Source organism: Neomonachus schauinslandi, chromosome 14 (genome assembly GCF_002201575.2).
Source record: "Neomonachus schauinslandi chromosome 14, ASM220157v2, whole genome shotgun sequence".
In the NCBI taxonomy this organism is placed as follows: domain Eukaryota; kingdom Metazoa; phylum Chordata; class Mammalia; order Carnivora; family Phocidae; genus Neomonachus; species Neomonachus schauinslandi.
The window spans coordinates 97637-123371 of NC_058416.1; the positions used below are offsets into that span (position 1 = coordinate 97637).

The 25735-nt window shown below is 41.5% G+C and overlaps 1 protein-coding gene across 1 annotated transcript in view; it reads right to left on the reverse strand.

The window, feature by feature from the left end:
• The window catches only part of ADNP2 (ADNP homeobox 2), a 30357-nt gene extending 6203 nt beyond the window's left edge, over positions 1-24154 (reverse strand). Inside the window, exons 1-3 of the mRNA XM_021686434.1 lie at positions 24087-24154; positions 16974-17095; positions 2712-2801 (exon numbers count right to left, since the gene is read on the reverse strand). Coding sequence (XP_021542109.1) covers positions 2712-2801; positions 16974-17081 — 198 coding nt within the window. The 5' untranslated portion in view covers positions 17082-17095; positions 24087-24154. The remainder of the gene's footprint in view (positions 1-2711; positions 2802-16973; positions 17096-24086) is intronic.
• Between the last annotated feature and the right edge of the window lie 1581 nt (positions 24155-25735).

Here is a 25735-nt window from a genome sequence, read left to right on the forward strand (position 1 = left end):
GAGAAATGCAGTTACTAAATCACAGTTGTGCATCTGAAACTATCATTGTATGTCAATTATACTTGAATTATACATTTTTTTAGATTTATTTATTTATTATTTAAGTAATCTCTACACCCAATGTGAGGCTCCAATTTACAACCCCAAAATGAAGAGTAGCATGCTCCACCAACTGAGCCAGCCAGGCATCCCAATGATAAGTTTTTCTAAATGGTGTGTTTTATACTCAAAGAAATACTATAGTAAAAAAACCAGTCAGTGAAAATTACACTCAATGAAAGAGCCAACAGAAATTACTAACAGCTGCATGTTACTGTTAGTGATGAATAGATCTTTGGGTTAGGGAAAGATTTCTTAAATACGAAAACATAAACAAGATCCATAAAAGAAAAAATTGATAAACTGAACCTCATCAAAGCAAGAAAGCTTCTGCTCTGTGAAAGACACTGTTTAAAAAATAAAAAGACAAGCCACCGGCTAGGAGACAATATTTGCAAATGTCATACCTAATAAAGGACTTGTATCCAGAATACATGTTGTAGGCATGTTCAAGTCTCAATACGAAAAAAATAACGCAATTTTTAGCAAATGGGCAAAAGATATGAACACTTTACCAAAGAGGGTCTCCAGATGCCAAATAAACATATGAAAAGATGCTCAACATCTTTAGTCACCAAGGAAATGCAAATTAAAGCCAGGGAAGGTGCCACTACACACCTATTAAAATGGAAAATAAGTGGATAAATCCATAAGCACCATAACCCAGCAGAATCAAGTCTAGCTTAGATGCAGGGTAACTAGACCTCCTACATTACTGGGCAAAATGGTAAAGCCACTTTGGAAAACAGTCTGGCAGTTTGTTATAAAGAGAAATATGTACTTATTTACCATATACAATCCAGCAATTTCAAGCCTAGGCACTTACCCAAGAGAAATGAAAGCCTATATTCCTATAAAAGCCCCCTGTGAAAGTTCCAGGATGAGTGATCACTTGGGAGCAAGGCAAGTGTGAGACCTGGGCCCTACTGGCAACAGAGGAAGAAAAATGACCAAGGCCAGATGCAGAACAGTAGAGTGAGGAGGACTGGGTGCTGGCAGCAACCCTCACCCTGGACATGCACCAACCCCCTGCCAGTCAGTCTGAGGCTGTTTCCTCAGGTCCCACACTGAGTTTCATCACCTAGTAGAACCTCAGAAGGTCTCTGTCCCCAAAACCCAAACATCTAACAAATCTCTTTTCTCTGAGCCCCTGAGAACCTCACTGTAGCATCAGCCACACATTCCAGCCTGAGTGCACATTTCTGCCACCGTAGGAACCAAGAGGAGTCAGGCAGTCATCTAGCAGACAGCACAGTCTCTACCACACTGGGCAGTGGTGGTTTTTCTGAATATAGTAACTAATCAACAAATTCAATCTCTACTATTTCATACGTTTAACACTTTATGCCTAGGCCCCATTCACCCCAACAAAAACAAACATCTTAAGAAAAAAATACCTAACTTGTACCTATTGTATCAGGGACTCAAAAAGCTTTACCTACTTTGTAGCAGGTACTCAAAAAGTGTTTCTTGATGAAAAGCTTATAATTATATATTATACTGCATGTTACTTTATAGGATCTTCTGAGAATTCAGAAGAGAAAAACAGTGAGGCGTAAGATTCATGAAGTCAAGGTCTTCAAAGCAAGGCATATTTGAACAGCCATGTGCTGCTTCAAGGAGGAGAATAACCAAATCAAAGTGGTTTCATGGCATCTTGTGGCAGGAGACCAACAGGTGGGACACAACCCAAAAGCAGAGAAGTGGAACACAGGAGGACTGTTGGCAATAGAAATGTTTTTAAAGAAAACTGTGACAGAACGATGATTGACTAGTAATAGGAAAATTTTTTTTAAAGCCAAAAGTCCCAAGACCAACGTGACTTGGCCAAATGGAGGGGAGAGGTGAGAGTGGTGGAGTGGTGGAGACTGGGACAGTTAAATCAAATCTGGGACATGCTGAGCTTGATACTGATGAAGGTGCCAGTGTTACGGATGGGTGGGTGGTAGGAAAGGTTTTCCAGGAGAAAACACTTTAATAAGGAGAATTTAGCTTCAATCTGCTTAGGTTTGAGGTCTCCAATTATTATAAATTGTGTTCCTCATCTCAAAGATTCACATTTTTTTTTAAAAGATTTTATTTATTTGAGAGGGAGAGAGAGAGAATGCACAGGAGCAGGGGGAGAGGCAGAGGGAGAAGCAGACTTCCCACTGAGCAGGAGCCTGACATGGGGCTTGATCCTAGGACCTGGAGATCATGACCTGAGCCAAAAGCAGAGGCTTAACCAACTGAGCCACCCAAGCGCCCCATCAAAGATCCACATTTTTAATGAAGCTTCTGAAACCAGGATGAACCTTCATCATACATGATGATATGGCAATTCTTTTTACTCAGAATAGTTATAAATCCAAGGCCCTTCTTACATGAGTGGCATCTTATGATCAAGGACAAATAGGAGTTTCACTACATCACATTATCAACTTTATATACAGAAAACTCTCAAAGTAACAATGATTCTATACTATAAAGCATTTAATTTTGTTTTTCTTTTTCCCGCCTCCCCCTTCCTTATTGATCAGCGATCCCAATAACGTGTGATGTTCCTCAGAACTGAAGTGACACTTACCCCCAACTTCTGAGGAAATATAAAAATCAAATACAAAAATACATACCACTTTCTTTCCAGAAGGTTCCCAGAGAGAAATATCTCCCCATGATGTGTTAAAAAAGTACTTCTCTCCTGGATCAAAGCCTTTAAGGTCCTTTTAAAAAGGCAGAAAAAGAGAGGTCATTTAGCAATTTCAGAAGATAAAGAAATATTTAATAACCTGAAGGGATTATTTAGCACCTAAGAAATCTACATGGGAAAGTGAAATGAAAACACAGTCCATGAACAGACTGTGGCAGAGCACCCGTGAAGCACGAGAAAGGAGGAAAAGGCTGAAATAATCCATTTAAAATTAAAGCTTTAAATTATAGTTAAAAATTATAGTTTTATAAGAAATAAACAGCTGACATTTCCCACCAATAATTTTTAAAAGATCAAAGCTGCATGAGTGAACGCCGTCTTCCATCAGTGGTGAGCACTTGGAGGATGTGCGAAGGAGAGTATGAAGTGGGAGCTCCCAGTGTGTGCCTGACCAAGGACACCCAGAGTCAGCCCTGCGGAGGGCGGTGTGGACAAGGGTGTGGCTAACACAACAGAAAGGGGGTGAGAAGAGGGTGGAGGGTGTTGGACACTGAGAACTGAGCAACCAGATGCCATGGGGTTCACACTTAATCCTGTGTTAAACCAAGTGTAAAACATATTCGGGGGAAATTGGAGAGATCTGAATATGGACTGGGTGTTAGATAAGAAAGACACACATTTAATGACAGAGAAAGATGAAAGTAACTGAAAAAGTAATAAAAAAGCATGATAAATATGAGCTCACTGTGGTGAAGACTACTCACACATAAACACACGAAAGAAGAAGCTGAACAACAAGATGTTAATAGTGGTAACCTCTGAATGGCAGGAACGTGGCATTTTAAATTTTATTTTCTAAAGAAATGACTACCTGTATTTTCTAACTTTCACAGTTTATATTGCCATTTTTATAATAATTAAAGATTTGTAATAAGAATTAGTTAAGCCCGATAATGATGTAACAATTGCCTTCAAATATACCTATGCTGATACACTGCTTAACAACTCAACTCAGAACTAGAGAAAAGTACAAATTATTATAAGGGTTTATTTATTTATTTTTTGAAGATTTTATTTATTTATTTGACAGAGAGAGACACAGCGAGAGAAGGAACACAAGCAGGGGGAGTGGGAGAGGGAGAAGCAGGCTTCCTGCCGAGCAGGGAGCCCGATGCGGGGCTCAATCCCAGCACCCTGAGCTGAAGGGCAGATGCTTAATGACTGAGCCACCCAGGCGCCCCAATTATAAGGATTTAAATTGGAAATAATGTATTCTGAGGTTTATAATATATATAGAAGTAAAATATATGGTAACAACACAAAAGCTGGAATGGGAAACAAGCCTAGTATTAAGGTTCTTTTTTTTTTTATTTTTATTTTTTAAGTAATCTCTACACCCCACATTGGGCCCAAACTCATAATCCCAAGTTCAAGAGTCGCACGCTCCACCAACTGAGCCAGCCAGGCGACCCTTGTAAGGTTCTTACATGTGAAGGAGTATATTAGAAAGGTAAACAAATACATATAGCTAATAAGCCAATAATGGAAATGAAATGGAATCATGAAAAATATTCAATCCAAAAGAATGCAGAGAAAGAATAAAAAAAAAAAAAAACGGAAAAGCCAAGTAAAAACAAACAGCAAGACAGGAGATTCAAACTCAACCACATCAATAACCATTAATTAATATTAAATAACAGGGGCTGGAAACCTTTCTTTTTTTTATTAAGATTTTTATTTATTTATTTGACAGAAAGAGACACAGAGGGAACACAGGCAAGGGGGGAGTGGGAGAGGGAGAAGCAGGCTTCCCGGCAAGCAGGGAGCCCGATGCGGGGCTCGATCCCAGGACCCTGGGATCATGACCTGAGCCAAAGGCAAACGCTTAACGACTGAGCCACCTAGGCGCCCCTGGAAACCTTTCCTGAACTAAAGGCCAGATAATAAATATTTAGGGCTCTGCCAGCCATTCAGGCTCTCACACAACTCAGTGCCGCCATCAGGCACAAAAGCATCCATAAACACTAACAAGCATGGCTACATTCCAAGGAAGTTTATCGACAAAACAGACAGCAAGCCAGGTTTGTCCCACAAACCACAGTTTGCCTACTCCTGGTCTAAATACTTAAATTAAGAGGCACAGGCTATCAGACTGGGCAAACAAAAACAAGATCCAATTACATGCTATCTACAAAAATCTCACTTTAAATATAAAGATACAGACAGGTGAAAGGTAAAAAGAAAGAGCTGTGTCATGCTATTAATCAAAAGAAAGCTGGAGGAATTACATTACCACCACACAAAGTAGATTTCAGAGGGGAAAAAAGAATATTAACATGGATAGGAAGTCACTTCATAATGGTAACAGGGTCAATTCATTAGCAGAACAAAGCAATCCAAACGTGTATGCACTTTAGAAAGAGAAAGTACATGAAGCAAAAACTGACTGAACTGAAAAGAGAAATAAATCCAAATTTATAGTTGGGGACGTCAACACACCCTCTTCTCTCAGTGAGTGGTAAAACACTCACACAAAATTCAGGAAGGATAGAAAGGACTGAACACAATCAACCAACCTGACCTAACACTGACAGACCTCTCTACCCAATAACAGCAAATAAACATGAAACATTTACCAAGACAGAGCTTATGCGGAGCCATAAAATAAGTCTCAATAAATTTAAAAGGACTAAAATAATTATGAAGTATGGTCTCCAACTAAAGCAAAATTAAACAGAAATCTGTAACACAAGGTATACAGAAAAATCCCCTAATCCTAGAAATTAAACAACATACTTCTAATCCATGGATCAAAGAAGAAATCAGGAGTGAAGACTGTTAGTCTTCAAAACTGAGTGAAAGTGGAAACAGTAAAATCAAGTTTGTGGGATGCTTCTAAAGCAATGCATAAAGGGAAATTTACAGCACTAAGTACTGAGAAAACAAAGACCTAAAAAGTAAGATCACTACAGCTCCTACAGATAAGGAAATAATATGACCTTTATGCCAATAAATATTACAACTCAAGTTGAAATGAATAAATTCCTCAGAAGAAGACAAACTACCAAAGCTCACTCAAAAAAAATTAGGTAACATGATAGCCTGATATCTAGTCAAGAAACTGAATTCATTGTTAGTCTTCCCACAAAATGGGACACCTGGGTGGCTCAGTTAAGTGTCCGACTCTTTATTTTGGCTTAGGTCATGATCTCAGGGTCATGAGATCCAGCCCCACATGGGGCTCCATGCTCAACGGGAAGTCTGCTTGAGATTCTCTCTCTCCCTCTCTCTCTGCCTCCCCCCCACCCCCCCTACCCCGGTCATGCTCATGCTCTCTCTATATAAAAAATAAAATAAAAACAAAACCTTTCCACAAAGAAAACTCCAACTCTAGATGGCTTTGTTAGGAATTCTACTAAACATTTACAGAAGAAACATTATCAATTCACAAACTTCCAGAAAATAAAGAGGAAGAAACAATTCCCAGTTCATTCCATGAGGCCAGAATTACCCTGACACCAAAACTAGACAAAGATATTACAAAAAATTGAAACTACAGACCATATCACTCATGAATACAGATGCAAAAATCCTTAACAAACATTCTGCAAATCAATCCAACATATAAAAGAACCAAGTAGAATTTCTCCCAGAGATAGTTTGGTTTAAGAGTTTATTTATTTATTTAAAGATTTTATTTATTTATTTGAGAGAGAGAGAATGAGAGACAGAGAGCACGAGAGGGAAGAGGGCAGAGGGAGAAGCAGACCCCCTGCTGAGCAGGGAGCCCGATGCGGGACTCGATCCCGGGACTCCAGGATCATGACCTGAGCCGAAGGCAGTCGCTTATCCAACTGAGCCACCCAGGCGCCCAAGAGTTTATTTTTTAAAAAAGAAAATCAAACCACGTTGTTCACCATATTAGACTTAAAAAAGACAATTATCTTGATACAGAAAAATCACTTTAACAAAATTCAACATCTAGTCATAATTTTTGCTCTCACCAAGGTAGGAATAAGGAACTTCCTCAACCTGAAAAAGGATCTACAGAGAACATACAGCTAACAATCACACTGTATGGTAATATAATAAACATTCTTACTGCTAGTGTAATACAGCTTTATTTAAAAAAAAAAATTTTTTTTTTTTTTGTTTAAAGATTTTATTTATTTATTTGACAGAGAGATAGACAGAAGAGCACAAGCAGAGGGAGTGGCAGAGGGAGAGGGAGAAGCAGGCTCTGCACTGAGCAGGGAAGCCGATGCGGAACTCGATCCCAGGACCCTGAGATCATGACCTGAGCCGAAGGCAGACGCTTAACCATCTGAGCCACCCAGGCGCCCTCAAAAAATTTTTTTAAAGATTGTATTTATTTATTTGACAGAGAGAGAGAGCACAAGTAGGCAGAGTGGCAGGGAGACGGAGATGCAGACCTAAGCTGCCTAAGCTGAAGGCAGCTGCTTAACCGACTAAGCCACCCAGGCGCCCCTTTATTTCAAAATTTCTTAAAAAACCAATACCACCAAATGGTAAGGGTACAACTGAAACCCTCACACAGGACTGACAGGAATGTAGAATCATATAATAGCCATTTCCTATAAAACTAAACAGATGTTCACAAAAATACTTTTATAAGGAGAAACTTATTCATAATGACTAAAAACTGGGAACAGCCTGGGTGTCCACCATCAGGAGAAAAGACCAATAAACTAATCCATCCATGTAATGGAATACTGCAACCATATGGAAAAATCCTGCACAGGAGCACATATAATTTCATTTACATAGAACTGTAGAACAGGCAAATCTAATCTCTAGTATAAAATTTCAGAACACTGGTAGCCAGTGGGGTGGGGACAAGGACTGACCAAAACAGGGCTTGAGGAAAACTTTCTGGAGTGATAGAACTGTCCTAATCTTGGGGCGCCTGGGTGGCTCAGTCGTTAAGCGTCTGCCTTCGGCTCAGGTCATGATCTCAGGGTCCTGGGATCGAGCCCCGCATCGGGCTCCCTGCTCGGCGGGAAGCCTGCTTCTCCCTCTCCCCCTCCCCCTGCTTGTGTTCCCTCTCTCGCTGTGTCTCTCTCTGTCAAATAAATAAATAAAATCTTAAAAAAAAAAAAAAAGAACTGTCCTAATCTTGATGGGAGACTTGTATTACAGGAGGATATGCACATCAAAAAAATCATCATTTGGAGAAACTTAAGTGCATTTCTTTCTTTTTTCTTTTAATTTATTTGACAGAGAGAGACACAGCGAGAGAGGGAACACAAGCAGGGGGAGAGGGAGAGGGAGAAGCAGGCCTCCCGCCGAGCAGGGAGCCCGATGCGGGGCTCGATCCCAGGACCCTGGGATCAGGACCCGAGCCGAAGGCAGACGCCTAACGACTGAGCCACCCAGGCGCCCCATGGAGAAACTTAAGTGCATTTCACAGCATATAAATTCCTTCTCCTCACCCTGCCCAAAAAACTAACAAACACTAAACTCTAGTGACACGTATGCTGAAAGAATGCAAGGGTAAAATGTACTGTTGCTGCAACTTTCTTTGAAATGCATCAAAAAAGAAGATAGAATGATGGGCTAAATACAAACACATAATTGTTTAATACATATAATTGTTTATATATACATACATGTAATTGTTTTACAGGTGACTATATATATATGCATACACACATATATAAATGATAATTTCATAGAATTTAGGTGTAGGTAGATGGGTTTTCACTGTGTAACCCTTTCAACATTTCTGTAGGTTTTAATTTTTCATAAGAAAATACTGGAAAAGGAAGAAAGAAACAGCAATGTTTTGTCCCAGAAGATAAGGGAAAGGGGTTTAGGGGAAGCAGTGTTCTCCAATGCAAGATGCAGCCACCCCCCCCCCCGCAAAAAAAAAGGGCGCCTGGGTGGCTCAGTTGGTTAAGCGACTGCCTTCAGCTCAGGTCATGATCCTGGAGTCCCCGGATCAAGTCCCACATCGGGCTCCCTGCTTGGCGGGGAGTCTGCTTCTCCCTCTGACCCTCCCCCCTCTCATGTGCTTGCTCTCTCTCATTCTCTCTCTCAAATAAATAAAATCTTTAAAAAAAAAAAAGGAGCTAGTAAGAAAGAAAAAAACAATTATTAGGAAATAAATAGAATATACTAAACATATTTCAATATATTTTTATAGATAAGATGTAGAAACAGGTTAATAAATTTTTGATTATCTCTTTATACATATATAGGCCTCTAAAGATTGCTTGCCTATAGGGGCTGGGCTCAGGACATGACAATTTGTAAGCACTGGTTTAAATGTCTCAATCCAATCTATGACTTGATGCACAGAAGTTAAGTGTATGGTCACCTGCAGAAATGGCCACTCTGAACAGGACAGCAAAGAAATAAACTTGATACAGTGAAGAACCAAGAATAAGACCTAAATAAACAGGGGCGCCTGAGTGGCTCAGTTGGTTAAGCGACTGCCTTCGGCTCAGGTCATGATCCTGGAGTCCCTGGATCGAGTCCCGCATCGGGCTCCCTGCTCGGCAGGGAGCCTGCTTCTCCCTCTGACCCTCCCCCCTCTCATGTGCTCTCTCTCTCTCATTCTCTCTGTCTCAAATAAATAAATAAAATCTTAAAAAAAAAAAAAAGACCTAAATAAACAGAAGGACATTCTATTCATGGGAAGGGACATTGTTAAGATACCAATATTATCCAAAGTGACCTACAACACAATCCCTATCAAAATTCCAATTCTCTTTTGCAGAAATGGAAAACCGAATCCTCATATTCATATGGAATTGCAAGGGGTCCATAGCCAAATAGCCAAAACAATACTGAAAGGAAAAAAAAAAAAAGAACAAAGTTGGAAGGCTCACACCTCCCGATTTCAAAACTTACTACAAAGGTACAGTAATGAACAGTGTAGGGGCACCTGGCTGACTCATTCAGTGCAGCATGTGACTCTTGATCTTGGGGCTATAGGTTCAAGCCCAGGCTGGGTATAGAAATTACTTAAAAATAAAATCTTAAAAAAAAAAAAGCGTAGTACCAGCATAAGGATACACAGACCAACTGAATAGAATTGAGAGCCCAGAAATAAACCCAAGCATCCATGGCCAACTGATTTTCGACAAGGATGCCAAGTCCATTCAATGAAGGAAAAACAGTATCTTCAATAAATGGTGCTGGGACAATGAATTTCTATAGGCAAAATAACAAAGTTGGACTCCTACTTCACACCACATTCAAAAATTAATTCAAAATGGATCAATGAGGGGCGCCTGGATGGCTCAGTCAGTTAAGCGTCTGCCTTCAGCTCAGGGCATGATCTCGGGGTCCCAAGATTGAGCCCCATGTCGGGTTCCCCCTGCTCTGCAGGGAGTCTGCTTCTCCCTCTCCCTCTGCCTCTCCCCCTTCTCCTTCTCTCTCTCTCACTTGTTCATTCTCTCTCTCAAATAAATAAAATCTTTAAAAAAAATGGATCAATGATTTAAACAAAAAGAAATACAACAATAAACCTCTTAGAAGAAAACATACAAAAGAATCTTCATGACTGGATTTGGCAATGGATTCTCAGATATGACATAAAAAGCACCAGAAACAACAATAACAAAAATAGGTAAACTGGACTTTTTCAAAATTTAAAATCTTTTTGCATTGAAAGATACTATCAAGAAAGTCAAAAGAAACCTACAGAATGGGAGAAAATATCTGCAAATTATATCCAATGAGAGTTTAACCATCCAGAATAAAGAACTGCAATTCAACAACAGAAGGACAAATAATCCAATTAAAAACTGGGTAAAGGATTTAAACAGAAATCTCTGAGGAGGGTATACAAATAGCCAAAAAAACACATGAAAGATGCTCAACATCATTAGCCACTAAGATGGCAAGGGAGTAGGGGAGAAAAAGAGGAAGGGGAAAAAAAACAGAAAATAGCAAGTGTTGGGTGCCTAGGTGGCTTAGTTGTTAAGCATCTGCCTTCGGCTTGGGTCATGATCCCAGGGTCCTGGGACTGAGCCCCACATCGGGTTCCCTGCTGGGCAGGAAGCCTGCTTCTCCCTCTCCCGCTCACCCCTGCTTGTGTTCCTGCTCTCGCTATCTCTATCAAATAAATAAATAAAATATTTTTAAAAAAAAAAGAGCAAGTGTTGGCAGGGACGTTGACAAAGTGGGCCCCTCACACACTCCTGGCCAGAGGGGAGAAGGGTGAAGCCACTGTGGAAACAGGCTGGTAGTTCCTCAAAAAGCTAAACATAAAATTACATGACCTAGCAATTCTACTCCTAGGTATATACCCAAAAAACTGAAAACGGGCTCAAACAGATACTTGTCAGCCAAAGTTCACTGCAGCATCCTTCACAATAGCCAAAACATGGGATCAACCCAAATGTCTAACAAGGGATGAACTGCTCAACAAAATGTGGTGTATTCATTCATACAATGGATATGATTTAGCCACAAAAAGGAATTACATTTTGATACATGCTACAACATGGATGAAGCTTGAAAACATTAACATAAGTGAAATAAGCCAGACACAAAAAAATTCCACTTACATGAAACATCTACAGTAGGCAAATCGAGCTAGGGTAGATTATAGGTTACCAGGGGCTGGGGTAGAAAGGATGGGAGTTACTGTTCCATGTTTAGAGGTGATGAAAATTTTGGAAACACAGTGGGCCCTTAAACACAGGTTTGAACTGCACAGGTCCACTTATACACAGATTTTTTTCCTTAATGAATATATAGTATTGTAAATGTATTTTCTCTTACGATTTCTTAACATTTTCTTTTCTCTAGCTTATTTTATTGTAAGAACACAGTATATAATACATATACATTGGTTGACTGTTGATGCTGTCAGTAAGGATTCTGGGCAACAGTGGACTATTAGTAGCTAAGTTTGGGGGGAGTCAAAAGTTATACCGGATTTGACTGTGTAGAGGAAGGTGGGGTCAGTGCCCCTAAGCCCCCATGAAGTTCAGGGGTCAACTGTAGATAGTGCAGATAGTTGTAAAACAGTGTGAACATTATTTTTTTTTTTTTTAAAGATTTTATTTATTTATTTGAGAGAGAGAGAATGAGAGACAGAGAGCATGAGAGGGAGGAGGGTCAGAGGGAGAAGCAGACTCCCTGCCGAGCAGGGAGCCCGACGTGGGACTCGATCCCAGGACTCCAGGATCATGACCTGAGCCGAAGGCAGTCGCTTAACCAACTGAGCCACCCAGGCGCCCCAACAGTGTGAACATTATTAATGCTAATGCACTGTGTACTTAAAAATGGGAAAGATGACAAATTCTTTATTATATATATTTTATCATAATAAAAAATATCCTTAAACATGCTTGGAAGATTTAAGAGAAAAAAGAGGGCAAAATATTTCATTACTTTATACTGATTGCATACTGAAATATTTTTAATATATGAGGTTAAATAAACTAAATTATTAAATATTTTTAAAAATCTGGGGGCGCCTGGGTGGCTCAGTCAGTTAAGCATCTGCCTTTGGCTGTCTTTGGCTCAGGTCATGATCCCCAGGTTGTGGGTTCGGGCCCCCAGCCAGGGTCCCTGCTTAGCAGGGAGTCTGCTTATCCTTCTTCCTCCGCCCCTCCCTGGCTCCCTGGTGCTCTCTCTTGCACGGGCTCTCTCCTGCCGCGCATCCACACACACTGTCTCTCTCAGGTAAATAAATAAAATCTTAAAAAAAAAAAAGTCTGAGAAGGTCTTAGAAAATACCAGTGAGGGCTTCTCCAGGAAGGAGAAGTCACAGGACTAGTGAAGCTACATAGGGCCCTGTGCTCAGAAAGGCCAGTGCTGGGGTTTAACGCTCTGTTGTCACCATCTTGAAATTGTTAATATTATAATTTTAAATTTGGGTGGCTCAAGATGGTTAAGCGTCTGCCTTCAGCTCAGGTCATGATCCCAGGGACCTGGGATTGAGCTCCGTGTCGGGCTCCCTGCTCGGTGCAGAGCCTGCTTATCCCTCTCCCTCTGCCATTCCTTCTGCTTGTGCTCTCTGGCTCTCTCTCTCTGTCAAATAAAATCTTTAAAAAATAATAATGATGATAATTTTAATTTTGAATTTGTATTTTATAAAAGTAAAGTCTGATAGGACAATGGGACACACGCCAGGAGCTTGGAGCTTCATCTCACACATGGTCCAACTTCCAGTTTTCCTGGGAAAGATTCTGTCCCTGCTCTCTGTCTCCCACTCACCCCAACCTCCCTCTCTGCCCTCATCCTGCAACCACTCCCTCTCTCCTCTACCACTTGGGGCAGTAACCAAGCTGTCAGGAAGTCCACATTCCATCATCACCTCCAGTGGAAGCATAGCACAGACTCAGGGAGAGAAGGGGTCAAGGTGGGGACCTCAAACCCTGCCTGGATCCAGGTACCACGAGCACCCTAGCACAGAGGATGTTATCCCGTGGGAGTTGCCCACATGCTGTGGGTTGGGACAACAGGCCTGTGGGCCAGCTCAGGTCCACATTTTCATTGTGCACAGTGCCCTGTAAATTACATAGCCAGCCCCTACTTTAAGTGATCAAATGTTAACTTTCAAAAAAATCAAGAGACTCTAATGAGTAGCGGGGTTTATATCTACTTTTAGAAAAGAAGATAAGGTTCTTGGAAGAGTCTATCTTCCCTAAAGTTCATTTTTCTCAGACAGGCTTTCAACAAGAACTATACAGCCTAAAATTTGAGGTCTTAACTCTTGGGACAAATAGAGTCCCAGACACTTTGGAAATCAGAGAAGGCAGAGTGACACCTCACTGAAATTTGAAATGCTAGGTAAGGAAGTGGAAAGAACCACGGACAGGTGTTCCCTCAGCTCCTTCAGTCTCAGACCAGTGCAGACTCTGGAAGCCTCAGTCTTCCAGTAAATTTCCTTTAGCTTAAGTTGGTCTAGTGTTGGTTTCTGTTGCTTGAAACCAAGAAATTCTAAGTACTATGGGGGATTAAGAATAAATGCATCTGACATGGGAAAGAATTATTAATATGAGATTCAGTGAAAAGACAAAACAAAGCTAGTACAGTATCTTAGTTTGATCTCCCACTTAAAAAAATCTAGAAAGACATACAACAATGTTAACAGTGGATATTTTGGGTAACGGTTTACAAATGAGTCTTCTTGTATCTGTGTTTCTGCATATATTTCCTAATTTTTCTAAACTGAACTTCACATTCCTTGAATTTTAAACAATTTTATAAAATACAGAATTCCAGATTTAGAAAAAACAAAATTTTCCCCCCCAAAAGAATTAGTAACATTTAGCCCAATAGTTAATCTAACTAACTTAACAGTTGTAAGCCATTCAAATCTCTCAATTTTCCCTTGAGAAATATGTACGTATCTGTGTCAGCACAGTCAAGAAAGTAAACAAGTCTTGAACAAATTCAGATGAGTAAACACATTCTTAGGCTGACTAAGGAAGCAGAAGTTACTGAGGAATATTGTTCTATACAATGTCAGAAACAAAGGATACCAGGATGAAAAATTTTAGTTATTACTCATGTTTTATCTAAGAATAAAACAAAACCAATTTTGGAACAGAATTCCATTGAAAAAGTGAATTCACATTCAAGGAGACAAAAGAGCAATGACAACTGAAGGCCATGCCTGATCCTAGACTGGGTCCATCACAGACAGGGAGGAGTGCTATAAATGATCAGACAAGATAAAAATACCAGCTTACTTCAGCTGATAACCATCCGGTGGTAATGTAAGAGACATATCCTTATTCTTAGAAAACAGACACTTGATTACACACACACACACAAAAGTGAACAAATGTTAAAGCAAACATGGTAAAATGAGAATGACTGTTTGCTATGGTTAAAGGGTAATGTGTTCCTGAATTCACTCAGCCTAGTTTGATGGGGGTTAATCAACTGGGTTGTGGTTTTAAATTCCATGTTTCTGGAATATCCTTTCTAATTCTTTCCACTGGGTAATCCTACCCACTCTTTAAAAACCAACAAAAAACAGTTCAAATCTCATCTCCGTAAAGGCTACTCTAGCCTCCCCAGCTAGAAGTGATCTTTCTGCCTGCTTCTCACTATTATCATTAAGCTGGTCTCGCAGCTCCTGCTAAATTGTTCTCTCTCTAATAGGGGAGGGTATCCTAATTCTCTACATTCCTTCACTGCAATAAGGACACAGGCCCAAAGATTAACTGATTTGCCCAAGGGCACATAATTAGCTAAGGGCCAAGATTAAAATAAAAGTCATCTCTTTATCCCCCCAGTGATCCAAGAACATTCTCAGTCTGTCTACTGAAGGATAGTACTATACCCTCAGGGTTCATTTCTTGAGCCTCTACCACGTCAGGTACCACTGTAGGGTTCCCATATATTATCATTTGAAATATCCTGTATCTATCTACATACACTTGTGTTCTTAGTTTATTTATATATTCTCTACAAATCTTACTTAAATACATGTACTTACTGCAATAAAATGATTTACAAGAAAGTTATAAGAAATTATTTATAACATCATTCAGATGACCAAATATGTATTTCTCAGATAAATTTGGGCTTCATTCACACAGTTCCTGAAAATGCTTCAAAACCATAAAGGTGCAATGGATGTCTTGTTATTAATGAAGGTGACTTGTAGACCCTACCCAAGGGTGCAGTTAGTTCCCAGGAGGACTAATCATGTGATTAGAGGGTTGGGACCTTCAGGCCTACCCCAACTTCTGGGGCGGTGAGAGGGTCTGGAGGCTGAATCAGTGAATGACTTAGTCAACCCTGACGATGTAATGAAGCCTCCATAAGAATTTGATTCCCCGCTTCAGAGAACTCCCACACGTGGGAAACCAGAACACCTGGTGTTGTATCGGAATTGGGTCCAGGAACTTTACAAGAGTTATCTGTTACTAATGGACCATGTCTACTATCTACCTGCTCAATCTTATCTCCAAATAATTACCTTGCTTTCTTCCTCATGCATCAAATATGACTTATAAACAGAGATGCAAAGAACTCTGAGGTTCTTTTACTTTAAGACTATTCCTGAGCACAAGTATCTACCCAAGAGCTTCCACTCTGGTACCTCCCCCATCCTTTTATTTGCAAATGGACTCTCAGTCACAGTCTGTTATTGAAAGTATTGCTCTACTTGGGTTTTTACTTTTGTTCATTCATTCAAAACTTACTTGTTAAATATATATATATATATTAAACATCTATGTGCCAGACTACAATCCTGATCACAGGTAATTAACAAAACAAAGAGGTCCTTGTCTTCTTACATTCAAGTGGGGGGGTACAGATAATAAATAGTATCAGATACTATGAGAGCTTTGAAGCATAACAGAGCAGGTAAGACAACAGAGAATAGAGAAGGCAGCATTTCAGAGGAAGAGCTCTCTGAGGTCGCAATGTCTCAACACTGAATTTCCTGGAGTCCTTCAGAAATTAGTATTTGTCTACTTGAGGGCAAAAATCAATCCTGGCCATTAATGAGGATCCTGGTAATTATTAGTCTTTTAGTATTAGACCCCCTTTTTATAAATAAAATCAATCTGGATGAAAGTCTGAGATTTGAAAATTAAGAAACTGAAACCTTCCCAAGCCAATACTGTGAACTTAATTGTTCACAAGTTTAAAAACAATTCAAAGCAGACACGGTCCTTACTTTTACAGTTATGAATAAAACATGCATAGAATTACCAGTGGCTTTAAAGATACACACCAAGCCTTACTGAACAATTTCTATTTCTTTACTATAGATGCCAGCCATATATTCACAAGTTATAAGAAAGGAAAAAATTCTGAGATCACACCTTACCAGAGTATGTGACTGTGACCTTAATTTTTAAACTTTTGTTAAAACTGCATATATTAAATTCACAAATCAGAAAAGCCCTATCACATCATATATGAATCCCCATTTGGTAGTTACTCCAACAATCCAGGGGATTAAGTTAGGGTCATCTTTTGCTAGAATAACAATTCAACACATTCCCTTTGAAGATCAAAAACAAGTATGTTTGATAACTAATAACTATAAAAAGCCCCAACTAAAGGTAACTTTAAAAACTTGAACAGCTTAAAATAGCTCACTTTAAGTCAGAAAGACATAAGTATGAACTAATTATGCTCTCATGCAGTCACCTGAAATATTAGCAATTTCCAGCTTGAGGAACCTTACCCATTCTCAAACACTCCCAGTTCTAATCTTACCTCCATAAAGCCAACCCTGCATCTCTAGTGTTACTGTCTTCTCTTAATCTCACTTATGTACTCTTACCTTCAGCAACTCCTTGCAGCTGTCAAGCCCAATATCCACAAGAATGCCTTTCACCTTTTTTCGTACCTTCCTGATGTTGTCAAGATTTTCCACAGGAATTTGAAACATTTTTGAATTTTTTCCTTAAAAAAAAAAGAAAAAAGAAAACAAAACTGAGTACCTTTATTGACATCTATATATTTAACTGAGTTGGTAAAACACTAAGAACAGAGTAATTTTCAGGGCGCATGGGTGGCACAGTCGGTTGGGCGTCCGACTTGGTTTCGGCTCAGGTCATGATCTTGGGGTCGTGAGATCAAGTCCATCGGGCTCTGCACTCAGCATGGAGTCTGCTTGAGACTGTCTATCCCTCTCCCTCTGCCTCCCCACTTTGCATTCTCTCTCTCAAATAAATAAATCTTAAAAAAAAAACAAAAAAACAGTAATTTTCTTTTTTATCTTTTTTTTTTTTTTTAAGATTTAGTTATTTATTTGACAGAGACAGTGACAGCGAGAGAGGGAACACATGCAGGCAGAGTGGGAGAGGGAGAAGCAGGCTTCCCGCTGAGCAGGGAGCCTGATGCGGGGCTCGATCCCAGGTCCCTGGGATCATGACCCAAGCTGAAGGCAGACACTTAACGACTAAGCCACCCAGGCACCCCCAGAGTAATTTTCAACAAATTATGCTAGGACAACTACATATCCACATGCCAAAGAATGAAGCTGGATTCTTTACTTCCATCACACACAAAAATTAACTCAAAATGGATCATACAACTCCATGTAAGAGCTTAAACTTTAAATCTCTTAAAAGAAAACAGGCATAAATCTTCATGACCTTGGATCTGGCAATGGACCCTTAGATAAGACACCAAAAACCACTAACAACTAAAGAAAAAGAGAAGTTTCGGGCACCTGGGTGGCTCAGTCGTTAAGCGTCTGCCTTCGGCTCAGGTCATGATCCCAGGGTCCTGGGATCGAGTCCCGCATCGGGCTCCCCGCTCAGCGGGAAGCCTGCTTCCCCCTCTCCCATTCCCCCTGCTTGTGTTCCCTCTCTTGCTGTCTCTCTCTGTCAAATAAATAAATAAAATTTAAAGAAAAAGAGAAGTTGGACTTCATCAAAATAAAACTTTTTAAGATTTCTATTTATTTGAGTGAGAGAGTGCAAAGAGAGAGAGAGAGCACACGAGCAGGAGGGAGCGGCAGAGGGAGAGGGACAAGCAGACTCCCCGCCAAGCAGGAAGCCCGATGCAGGGCTCAATCCCAGGACCCCGGGATCATGACCTGAGCTGAAGGCAGTCGCTCAACCAACTGAGCCACCCAGGCGCCCCCAAAATAATAAATCTAAAAAAAAAAAAAAAAGAAAGAAAGAAAAGGGGCGAAAGATCTGAATTTCTCCAAAGATAATATGCAAATGGCTATTAAGCACATGAAAAGATGCTAAACATTAGCTGTGGGGAAATGAAACTCAAAACCACAATGAAATACGTAACTTTATGCCTACTAAGATGACTATAATTTAAAAAAGAGAAAAAACACAAGTGTTGGAAAGGATGTGGAGCAACTGGATCTCTCATACATTGTGGTAATAATGTACAATGGTGCAGTCACTCTGGAAAACAGTCTGGCAGTTCCTCAAAAGATGAAACATATAGGTACCATATGAATCATCAATTTCACCCAAGAGAAATTAAAAACATGCATCCAAACAAAAACTTGTTCACAAATATTCACAGCAGCATTACTCACAATAGCCAAAAAGTAGAAACAACTCACATGTCCATCAACTGATGAATGGATAAATAAAATGTGATCTATCCATACAATGAAATGTTTGGCCATAAAAAGAAATGAAGTACTGACAGGTGCTACGATGTGGATTACCCCTGGAGAATATTATGCTAAGTCAAAGAAGCCAGACACGTAGGATCACATATTGTATGGTTCCATTCATAAAAAGTGTCCAGAACAGACAAATTTACAGAGACAGAAAGTAGAAAACTAGGTTACCTGGGGCTGTGGAAGAATGGAAGGTGATGGCTAAGGAGAACAGGATTTCTTTTTGGAACAATGACAATGTTCCAAAAATCAACTGTGGTGAGGTATGCACAACTCTGTGAATATACTAAACACCAGTGAACTATATACTTTAAATGGGTGAATTGTATGGTATGTAAATTACATCTCCATAAAGCTGTTTTTAAAATATCTAAGAAGGCATAATATTAAACTAAACCCTGTGGTACTTTACCAGAAGAGGCGGTACAGGTGTGACCTTATTGTTTTTAATACATACATAAGTAAAAAATACAGTTGTAAATGTGTGTGTATATATTCCATAGCTCTGCCCACTGTGGAAGATGGAAGACAGTCTGGAAGCAGTTACACACCCCAGCAGCAGTGAGCACTCCTAAGGCCCAAATCTTTCTTTCTTTCTTTTCCTTTTTTTTAAATTTACTTATTTATTTGAGAGACAGAATGAGAGCAAGTGTGCTGGGGGGAGGGACAAAGGCAGAGTCTCAAGCAGACTCTGCACTGAGCGCAGAACCTAACATAGGGTTCAATCTCATGACCCTGAGATCATGACCTGAGCCAAAACCAAGAGTTGAATGCTTACCTGACTGTGCCACCCAGGCGCCCCCCCCAAATCTTACTTTCTAAACACCACCTTCCATTAAAAAGAACCAGGGCTCCTTAGAAAAATGGCTGAGTCTAGGGCTGGAGCATGGAAAAGACAAGACTAGCCAAGACTATCCTGTACCAAAAAATAAGAAAGTTGCTCAAAAAATGGTGAGACATGTCAAAATGACTCAAAAGAAACCAACTTAAATAAATTCCCACAACCCAAATATGGGACAATTCGGGCATCAAATAAATGATAGTAATAGATTACAAACTGTGGCACCGAATTTTCCAAACACAATGCAACAGTACCTCCCGTCCCACATGCTCTTTTACAATTTGTTCTTGGGGCACCTGGGTGGCTCAGTCAGTTAAGCATCTGACTCTTGATTTTGGCTCAGTCATGATCTCAGGGTCATGAGATTGAGCCCCACATCGGCTGCTACTGGGCATGGAGTCTGCTTAACATTCTCTCCCTTTCCCTCCACACATGCTCTAACAAATAAATAAATCTTTTTAAAAATATATATGAGATCTTGACAGTCCTCCCCCAAAGTGGGGCATTTATGCCCAACCCCTTGAACCTGGGCAGAACTTTGTGGCTGCCTCAACCAATAAAGTATGGCAGAAGTAATGCCATGTGACTTCCAAGACTAGAGCATAAAAATGTTACTTGCTTCTGCCTGTTCTCTGGGGACCATCGCTCTTAGAATCCGGACACCATGTCATGAGGAAGCTCAACTAGCTCACATGGAGAGACCACATGGAGATGTTCCAACATCAATCACCAGACATGTAAGTGAAGATACTTCTAGACACCTGGCTGTCAAGTCACCCCAGCCCCTGAGTCTTCCCAGATTCCCCTGCTCCAGTCTGAACTCCAGATTCAAAGAATTACTGGGTTTTAACCAAATGTCTTATTTTATGAAGTTCAGGGGTGATTTGGCATACATCAACAGTAACTAAAATATAACCCAGAATATAAATTTAAGTCCATGATGATATAAATAATTAAATACACTGAAAATGTGATGAGGAACAGGATATGTACAGGATTTCCAAGCACCTCCCTAAAAATTACTTAATAATAACCAAAGGAAAGGGGCTCCTGGGTGGCTCAGTCAGTTAAGTGTCCAACTCTTGATTTGGGCTCAGGTTATGATCTCAGGGTCGTGAGATCAAGCCTAGTGTCAGGCCCCACACTGGTCATGGAGTCTACTTAAGATTCTCTCTTTCCCTCTCCCTCTGCCCCTCCCCACCCTCTAAATAAATAACCTAAGGAAAAAGCAATTCAAAGAAGTCTGGTAGACGTCTTAGCCCAAATTAATAGACGCTGTAATATAACTAGCCTATAATATTCAGAAGTGTCCAGACCATACAAGGTAGCACTACTCCTAACAGCCAAAATGTGGAAACAATTCGAATGTCCTTCAAATGGTAAATGGATAAACAAAATGTGGTATACCCATACAAAAGAATGCTACTTGGCATTAAAAACTAGGTACTGATGTATGCCACAACCTGAATGAATCTCAGAAACATTATGCTACGTGAAAGAAGCCAGATGCAAAAGTTCTCACATTGTCTGACTCCATTTATGTGAAATATTCAGAAGAGACAATTCTACAGAGATAGAAGGGAGGTTAGCAGTTGGCTGGGAGTGGAAACAGGTTTTTTGGAGTGTGCCAGAAATGTTCTATCATTAGATTGTGGTGATGGCTATACAACTCTACGTGAATTACACACTTTTAAAAAAAGATCATATAAGGAAAACTAAGGAACTGTTTCCCACTGGAAGAGACTAAAAATAAATACAATGTGCAATTCTAAGTTGATTCTTTTACCAGAAATGTTATTGGAGCACTAGCAAAATTTCAGTGGGATCTGAGGATCAATGATAATAATGTACTGATTTCCCGATTCTGATGGCTATATTCTGGATATGGAGAAGAATGCTCTTATTGTAGGAAACAGACAATATTTGGGGTAATGTGGCATCTTGTTCGGCAACTTACTTTCAGATGTTTCAGGGGGAAAAGTTCTTTGCATTATACTTGCAATTTTCTATGAATCTGCAACTATTTCAAAAAGTTTTTTTAATGTGTAAGCTATCAAAGCTAAAAAACAATCAGTCAAATCAAATTAAAGAACGCCAGGTTAAAATAATGAATGCCAATCTTTTATTATCAGAATAACTTTTAAATCTTTTTTTTTTTTTTTTAAGATTTTTTATTTATTTATTTGAGAGAAAATGAGAGACAGAGAGCACGAGAGGGAAGAGGGCAGAGGGAGAAGCAGACCCCCTGCTGAGCAGGGAGCCCGATGCGGGACTCGATCCCGGGACTCCAGGATCATGACCTGAGCCGAAGGCAGTCGCTTAACCAACTGAGCCACCCAGGCGCCCAGAATAACTTTTAAAGATTGAAAATATTCATTGGCAGTGAAACTAAGTAAAAATTTGGCCATATCTCCCAAGATTTTAAATGAAAACGTCTACGAGTCAGCAATTCCACTTTTACAGCCCTCTTATAACCCCTCCTCCCCCAGCGTATGCTTGGTACCCCTCTGAGTTTACACTTCTTGCATAGCACCATGTTCCAATTTTCTATTTATATATCTATTTTTCCTATTAGACTAAACTTTTTCAGGGTAGGAATTATGTTTTCTTTGCATGTCTGGGGCCTATCACAGAGTGTAATATAAAGCAAATGTTCACAATAAGGGAATAAAGGAGATAAAATAAAACAGGGTAGGAATCATAAGACATGCAGAAAGTGCTAAAAGGTTCAAAAAGGCTATGGGAGGGTTAGAGTCAGAGCCCAAAACAGTCTAGGTGAACAGAGCAGCACTGAAAAATGATTGACGTAAAGGAAAAGTCTCAATATATTTGGCCAAAAGTAAGTAAAACCAAAAAAGGTAGATTGGAACCAAATGGGTGGGGTTGGGGGGAGGAAGGGTTAACATGTAAGTGGGAGGAATTCCCAGGGGGAAAAGGAAATACAAAGTTTCTGAGAAGCTAATTTGGAATGAGTTTTCCAAATCTCATTATCTATGTCAAAAGTAGATCTTAGGTTCAGTAAAAGGAGAGACTGAAGGATCATTTAGCATTTTATAACTGAAGAATATTAAATCCTAGGAAATAAAGTAAAAAATAATAAAATTATTAAAAATGAAACGCACTAGGGGCGCCTGGGTGGCTCAGTCGATAAGCGTCTGCCTTCTTTGGTTCAGGTCATGATCCCAGGGTCCTGGGATCGAGCCCCGCATCGGGCTCCCTGCTCAGCGGGAAGCCTGCTTCTCCCTCTCCCACTCCCCGTTTGTGTTCCCTCTCTCGCTCTCTCTCTCTCTGTCAAATAAATAATACATAAAATCTTATAAAAAAAAAAAAACGAAACGCACTGAATTGGGTTCTAGCCTTCAAAAGCCTCACCTAGGGGTGCCTGGGTGGCTCAGTCAGTTGGGCGCCTGACTTGATCTCAGCTCAGGTCTTGATCACAGGGTCATGAATGAGTTCAAGCCCCAAAGCCTCACCTAACGGAGGAGCTGTCAAGAACCTCATGATAGGTGTTCCTAAAAACTAAACACACGGTCACTTTCAAGCCCACACTGGCTTCTTTGGCCAGAGCAAGCCTCAACAAAAATTGTTAGATGCTTTCCACTCAACTCTATCAGACTTGCTTTCACTTCCTCCTTAAAGTTCCATTATCCTCTCTACCCTCTGGGGTTCTTCTTTCCCCAGAGCTGGCTGTTAAACAGAATTATCCAAGGTTAACACCATCATCCATATATATGAAACAAGGAAGCTAAATTTATTGCTTGCAAAGAAGTATGGCTTTACATAGTAAGCACTGATCTTATTACAGAGTTTTGATCTCTGTATCAAAGGACTGGTGGACTTCCAGAAGCACCAGTTTAAGGACTGGCTGATTATCAGAGGCTGGCTCCTGAAGGCTGTTGCAGACTGGCTAACTCTCAGGAGGATACTGAATGAGGCTGTCGGTGATGGGGCAAGTTTTAAACGCGCCCTGTAGTTACTTGTTCAAGGCTTGGGAGTAGGGCCAAGGAAATGTCAGTCTTCTTTCCTGAATCTGGAGAATAGGAACTTTTTATTCTCAAATGTAAGCAACCCCATTTCCGCACCACTGTTAGTGTGGTTCCCCCCAAAACAAGCACGTTAAATCTGTACCTTCATCATTAGGAAACAGTAGACCAACACAGCTGCACTAATCTATCAACCTCAGCTCACAGTAAATTACCTTTAACGTCCATGTGTGGTACACGTGGACCTACCAAAAATTCCACTCATGTGCACAAGAAAATATTATTTCCCAAAGGGGCATTTACAGGGTTTCTTTTGTTGTTTTTTAGTATCATGGTCATTTAAGAACACTCCAAAAAATTAGTGGTTCCGGTAATAAATAATATTTTTAAGCCACAGAACTTTGGAGTTCCTATGAAATCTAAGTTCTCAAAGGATTTCACATGAGTGCCAACACTACATCATGGTCTCACCAGCAAAGATTCTGGAACTGTCCTTCCTGGGTTCAAATCAGTCCCACAACTTACAAGCTGTGTTATCTCTGGCAAGTCACTTACTCCCGGGCCTCGGTGCCTACCTGTAAAACAGGGGAGAACAAGCTGCTGCGGCAAGCAGTTCGTGAGCATGAACGAGTTAACACAAGAACAGCACTCAAGACTCCAAAAACGTCATGAAGTGTCCCGACCACTGGAATACAGGACTTCTGTTCCCAGCAACTTAAAGAATACACAATCCTTGTGGCATCCACGCGGCGCCCAGGCCTGCGCCTTCAGCAAGCCATGAGCCTTCGGGGTGCTCCCGCGTAACACAGAGCCCTAACACGGGGGTGACAGCCTGCGTGGCCGACCCGCAGAACGCTGGGAACGTGGCCCCTCAGAGGGACCACACCCATAAACTCACCAAGGGCCGATCGCGAACCTGGGTGTAGAAGGCGCCCCGGGATCTCGCCACTGTCCAGGTAAGTATCTTAGCACAACTCCGCCTCACCGCCCACAACCAATCAACGCCTAACCCTAAATGCACCTCTCGGTCAGACAACTCAACAGGTCTCCCCCACTCTTGTCAATCGTCCAGAGCAGCACCACGTCCCCTTCTACACGCAGATCCGTCACTTCCACCCCGAAAGACCACCAACTCCCACCGAAATATCCAAGTTCGCCCACCGGCCGCCAGCTCTCCAGCGTTCGTTCTGGGCAGTTAAACACACGCATATTCCTTACCTCCGGCCGAAGATGAACCTGAACTTTTCACAAGCCCTGCAAGTCACATGCGGCCTCACGGGGACCCGACTCCCAGTCCTACTGACTGCAGGACCCCCGGTGTTCCCCCCGCTCCCGGCAGGGGAAGTCCGCTACCCTCCCTCCCACAGGCTGCCATTACCCTTCTATTCAACTATAACGAGCGTTAACAGCACTCCAGCAAGTCTTCCGCTCACATTCAAAGAAAACGCCTAAAATACCTATCAGGATGCGAGTGCGCACCATCCCAACAGGCAGGTCTCACTTCTGACGTTCCGAAGCCCAATGTGAGCAGAAATTCTGCAAACAGAGCCTACGTCAACGCAATCAGCAAAGGCAGACGAAAAGTTAGCATTTTAATGTCAACATCTACATATCCATCATCCGCGTTCAGGCCGGGAGTGCGAGGCTGCCCTCCCACCGCCCTCTCCGCCGGAGGTGAAACCGCCCCAGGCCAGAGCTCGGCGCCACCAGACCCGCAGGGCCAACCCCGGCGGTCACTCCAGGCTGCTCCCAGGAGAGGTTCCCGGCAACCAGGTTGCGGGGAGGCGCGCCCCGCGGGGGCCGCCCTCCCCACCACCCTCCCCGCGGCCCCCCTCCACTTCGCGGGGCCGCCCCCTCCCCCGGCGACCACCCCCGACGCCCACGTGACGCGCAGGGATGACGGGCGCCGCTCCGGCCGCGAACCCCGCGCCGGGAGAGCGCCTCGGAATTCGTGAGGCGGCCGCGGGCCGCGGGCTGTGGGCGGGGTGGGGCGGGGCCGCGGCCGCCGTCGCCGTCGGGATTCAGCGGGCCTGGGCCGGGCAGGGCCGGGGGCGTCGCCGCGGGGCTGGGCCGGGGTCGTACCTACCGCTGGGCGCCCGGAGCGCCGCCGCCGCCTCCCC